Below are 6,000 nucleotides of genomic sequence, written 5' to 3' on the forward strand. Positions count from 1 at the left end.
TTTGTGTATACTGCTGTGGTTGAGTGCATGTATGGGTGTTAAAATTACCTGTAGAATTGCAAACTTAAATTTTAGTTTGTATAAGATTTGGAATATGCAAGTTTCCAACATGGACATGTATGTGGGTGCTTGTGCTGACAGAAGCGTATTGTGTTTCTCGGTGTGTCTTTCTGTCGGTGGGAGGTAGGAAGGATAAGTGGAAAACTAAAACACTCACCAGCTCAACGAAAGACAGCCCTCCATAGCTATGGGCCATGATGAAGACATTCTTGGCTGCGGCTTTGGACACAAAGTGGTCCCACACGTACAGCACGTGTTCCTCGGAGGAACCGTTTTCCTGCAACACAAAAAAAGCAACTCTAATGTTATATCTAAAACAAAGGAAACTGATAGAACATACAAACTCAAAATGCAGTGCAATTACAAAACATTTAAGATATGTGTCCATCCAGTGAGAGAGTCTAGAGTTCTCTCTAGAATTTTAATGGTACAACATCAAAACCTAAATCCTGGGGCCAGCCAAAAAGAGAGGTATAAAAGAGAAACAAAAAAGTGGTGGTGGCCTAAGGTGATTTCTATAAAGAGCCACACTTCAGTAGATCAATAAGTCTTGCATATTGCAAATGCCCTAAATGTAAAACTCAATAGACTGGGTGACGTAACGTTTAAATCTTAATTTGTACCCTATTGCTGAATCGATGGCCCGTCTATACACCAGTAGAGGTATAATGGGAAGACACTGGGGGAAGGTCAAAGGAGAAAAAAAAACAAAGATGAGATTTATACGTGTATACAAAACAAACACAGTCTGTCACAGTTTTGTATCCATGCACACGATCACAAATGAACAGACACACACATAATGCAACCAGAAGACATGTTTAATTAACCAGAGATGTAAATGCTTATCAAGGGCTAGAAAGAACAATTGTAAAAGTATAGGCGAGAAAAGGGCATCTGTTAATGAACTTGTGACATTGATTCTAGACTTTGATTTCCTATCAAACTGTCTGGTTGACAACAAAAACCAACAACAACAGGTTACGCTACACATGGAGCTTTGTCGAGTAGAAACACGTATATCTTTAAATCACAACACCATGCTGTATCCCCCCCCCCCCACCACACACACACACACACACACACACACACACACACACACACATACTTCTCTTAATTGGTATACAGATGTATATAAAGAAAAATATCTTGAAATAAACAAAGACATGGCCTATAGAGAATGGAAGCTCATCTGTTAATTGAGTGTCAAACTGTTCCATGTGACTCCAAAACAAATAATTAGTGATATGAGGTAAAGGACAGAGGAGGTGACTTAAGAGACTATCCTGTTAGTTTCCATAAATGTACTGTATTTTACAAAGTTAGATATTACATTATAACAGAAAGATAATTACTTCAACATTCGCTCTCCAAAAGGTGGTAATTGAGGAGACTGTGTAGAACATGTTACAAAAAATGCTTTAAACTTTGCTTTTAGAAGAAGTAAGGCAGCTTGTGATTTGATGAGATGTTTTTGCTTACGCATATCTGTGTACAAGTATGTGTGCAAGTGTGTGTGCAGGCTTATACTAGCCTATTTGATGATGTGCTGATGTGTTTTTTTGTTGCTGTTTGTCTAGAGGTAAATTAACCTGTCAGAGTGTTTGTGTTTACTGCTAGATTAGCATGAGGGGGTTGTAGTGTCAGCACCCACCTCCATTCAAAGAATGTGATGCAAGAGCAGGCAACTCCACTCTGCCCTGCCCTTCTGCCATCATTGCTGTGCATGTGCTAGTGTGCATATGTGTGTGTTATCCTACGTGCATGGAGGGGCTGGCTGAAGCAGAGTTGTCTGTGTGAAAGGCTGTGACATTAAAGTCTTTTGAAGTCTCCCTGCCTGTGTCACCCTTCATCTGTGAAGCCCACTGCATTAGCCTGCCTCCCTCCATCCTTCCTTCCCTCTCTTCCACCTTACCTGTTTCTCCCCCTTCACACCACTCTCTTCTGTTTTGTCCACCTCTCCAACCATCTTTTAGTGACAATGCCTGACATGGAGACATTATGCAGAGTTTGTTACTGTACATAGCACCTTTATGTGTGAATGTGTTGTGTGTATGTAGGTGTGTGTGTGTGTGTGTGTGTTTGTGACCTAATCAATACTTCCAAATTGCTGATATCAAATGACGCACAAAATGTTGCAATTAGTGATAACTGACAAAATAATACTTTTTTGTCCATGTGAAGACCAGATGAGTGTTTTCATTTATTTCTATACTATATATAAATAATTATAACAATAATTTAAAGAAACATTTTTTCATGGCTGATGTCTATGTGGTGGCACGGTCACCTCTCTACTTTGACTACATCACCCAACCTCACACACAACACACACAACATCATACATTCTTTGCGTACACCCTCAGCGGCAGGCAACAAAGTGACTGACTACCTGGCATGGCAGTGTACTGAATTATCTAAACAGCATTTGCATATTGTTGCAATTATTTCCTGGGGTTAATTAGCTGCAGTGGAGCACAGTGCCCTGCGAGACCGGCTTCCTGTCACCAGCTCTCACACAGTATCTTAGCTTATTTATTTATTTTCCACAGTTTCCCCACACTGTTTGTGTGTATTTGTTGTTGTGTGTGCATCTGCCAGCACTGTCAGAATAGCGTCCCAACTGCACACCTGTTGCCAACATCCTTCAGCCATGACTGTCAAGGGACATTTGAGAGTGTGTACTGATTGTGTGTGTGTTTACTGAATATATAGCAATCCATACTGTCCCCTCGGAGAATATAAAATACAAATCTGCACCCTAGACAGTCACAGGACCAGACAGTCTCCAGACGCTGACAGCTAACTATTATCAAAAAGAAATAAAAATGGCAGTGAGAGCTAGAGACAAGTAGGTAGACAAAGAGAGAAAGAGATAGAAAGAGAGGGAAAGAGAGAGAGAGAGTGAGCCATATGCATTATGAAGGGTATACAGTATAACTGTGTAGTGTCTAACAGTACGGTAAAAGTTTGACAGGTTTTCTCTCAGCTCTGGACTTGGACTTTACGAACACGCATGTTATCACGTATACACACACACACACACAAACAAGAAGTAATGGGCATTTATTGTCAATCATCATAAACGCTAGTGCAGACAGCTCCCTATAGAGAAACCTGTGGAAAGAATTTTCATCACATAGATGAATGAACTTTAATCACATGTGATTAAAGTGATATACACTAGATTACTGGAAAGCTCATTATATCTATCTTTATATATATATATATATATATATATACTACTATCAACCCAACATTGACATTGGAAAAGAAACAACTTCTAGCCCAGTGTTCTAACATCGGCAAGCGGAAACTGCTATCAAAACTACAGATTCATGAGATACAACAAAGATTGAGATCATCACCAAGATAGACACCACAAATTGCTCTAAAAGTCTGCTGGAAGTTGTAAATGCAGCACTACATACTACCTCTACTAAAACCATAACCAAGACAAATGTGCTAATTTACGCTGGTTTGTGGCTATAAGATGAAGACCGTAAGCCACAACGATCATTTTCCCCCATGGAGGAGAAGGCTAGAGGCCAAGATCAAGGTAACATGGAGAGAAGTTAGTCAGCTCTCAGAGTTATAGAAAGGTGCTAGGTGTACCTAAGATACAGTCTGTACCTGAGGCACTGGAAACAAAGACTCACCGCTTGGTAATAACACAAGATCAGATCCAGCCAGGCCTTGGTGTAGGTATCTGATCTTGTCTGTTTCTTTCTGAACAATAGTAGTAAAAGTAGAGGGTTTCTGAACAATACTGGAAGAACATATGTGTGAAGGAGGCATCACATAACACCAATGCTCAGTGGCTAGTGGATCTAAGAACAGATCACAGTAATCCCCCTGAACAAAACCCAGCAACCATTACAATGGAAGACATCTAAGAAAGAGTGTCATGTATGAAGATGATGGATGGAACCCACCCAGAATGGTTAACCAATGGACGGACAGTCCTGATCATACTGGATACCCAGACAGGAAAAATCCCATCCAACTACTGGCCAATAACCTGCCTCTGCTCAACATGGAAGCTCTCGTCAGGCATCATAGCGGCTAAGATGAATAGGACTGACTACAAGAAAGCTTGTGACTCAATCCCACATACATGGACACTGGAATGCTTGTAAATGTACAAGATCAAAAGGGCACTAATAGCCTTCATCAAGAGCTCAATGGGGCTGTTTTATAACATGTCTGGAAGCCAACTCAAAGCCAACTCAAAGTTAATTGCAAAAAGTCACCATCAAGTGTGCCATTAACCAAGGTGATGCACTATCACCGCTGCTGTTCTGCATAGGCCGGAACCCCCTCAGCCAGAACATTACAAAGAGTGGGTACAGATACTAGTACCAAAGTGGAACAACCATCAATCACCTCCTCTACATGGATGACACCAAACTGTATGCCAGGAATGAGCGAAACATCGACTGATCCACACTACCAGGATCTACAGCAATAACACTGGAATGTCATTCGGACTTGACAAATGTCGTCAGATGGTATCAAAAAGAGAGAAAATTATCAGAACCGTGGGGGTTGAACTACCAGAAGGCAGACATTGCAGATGTCCAGGACAGCTACAAATACCTTGGGATCCCGCAGGCAAACGTAAACCATGAGGTAGCAGCAAGGAAGTCAGCCACAGCGAAATATGTACAGAGTAAGGCAGGTCCTGAAAAGTCAGCTGAATGGGAAGAACAAGATCCGAGCCATCAACACATACGCCCTGCCAGTCATCGGATACCCTGCTGGTATGATATAGTGGCCAAAGGAGGAGTTAGACGCCACTGATATCAAGACAAGAAAGCTTCACACAATGCATGGAAGGTTTCAACCCAAATCAAGCACCCTGACACTGTACACTAAGCGGAGTGAGGGAGGACGAGGTCTAGTGAGTGTCAAGACCAGTGTCCAGGATGAAACAACAAAGATCCAGGATCCAAGATGGCCCCCAAAGATGAAGGGCAAAGTGAATACCTCAGGCACCAGAAACCCAGGCATCAGGACAAGGTGGAGGATGAATCTCCGTGGAGAGGACAGATAGAAGAAGTGGCTGATATCAAGAAATCCTACCAGTGGCTAGAAAAGGCTGGACAAAAGGACTGCACAGAAGCACTAATCATGGTGGCACAAGAACTGGCACTCTGTACACGATCAACAGAGGCTGAGGTCTACCACACCAGGCAGGACCCCAGGTACAGACTGTGCAAGGATGCTCCTGGGACAGTATAGCACATAACAGCAGGGTGTAAGATGCAGGCAGGAACAGCGTACATGGAAGGTAGCTGGCATTGCGTACAGAAACATCTGCCATGAGTATGGGCTGGAAATCTCAAGGTCAAAATGAAAGACACCTCTTAAGGTAGTTGAGAATGATGAGCTTAGATCCTGTAGTACTCACAAGATCCAGACAAACTGGTGATGGCCAACCAACCAGCCTTCATGTTGATCAACAAACAGCAGAAGGCGGCAGTAGTGATAGATTTAGCAATCCCAGGTGACAGCAATATCAAAAAGAAGGAACACAAAAAGCTCAAAAAATACCAGTGGCTGAAAGAGGAGCTAGAAAAGATGTGTATATATATATATATATATACATACACACACACACACACACACACACACATATATATATATATATATATATATATATATATAGGACACAACCCCAAAGGCTGTAGTGAGTCAACTTACCAAAAACTTGGTTTTACTCAAGTTCCTGCTACCCAATCAACAGAACTCTGATTATGTGTTATAACATACATCACTATCAAAACTGCTAGATAATCTGCTACATGACATTGTGCATGACTATCTACCCCACTTTTGGTTGTCCCAAGTGTTACTCCTACTTACATAATAACACTCCATTCCAAGACCACACATAATAAAGAACCCCCCCCCCCCCCCCCCCCCCCCCCCCCCCCC

General features: G+C 41.9%; 1 protein-coding gene across 4 annotated transcripts in view; it reads right to left on the minus strand.

Annotated features, from left to right (window-relative positions):
• The window catches only part of fam172a (family with sequence similarity 172 member A), a 157,615-nt gene that overhangs the window by 83,581 nt on the left and 68,034 nt on the right, over window positions 1-6,000 (minus strand). For all 4 annotated transcript variants that reach the window (XM_046034535.1, XM_046034536.1, XM_046034538.1 and 1 more), the window contains exon 8: window positions 218-337. In XM_046034535.1, the coding sequence (XP_045890491.1) occupies window positions 218-337 (120 nt within the window). The remainder of the gene's footprint in view (window positions 1-217; window positions 338-6,000) is intronic.

This window comes from Micropterus dolomieu, linkage group LG21, assembly GCF_021292245.1.
Source record: "Micropterus dolomieu isolate WLL.071019.BEF.003 ecotype Adirondacks linkage group LG21, ASM2129224v1, whole genome shotgun sequence".
In the NCBI taxonomy this organism is placed as follows: Eukaryota; Metazoa; Chordata; class Actinopteri; order Centrarchiformes; family Centrarchidae; genus Micropterus; species Micropterus dolomieu.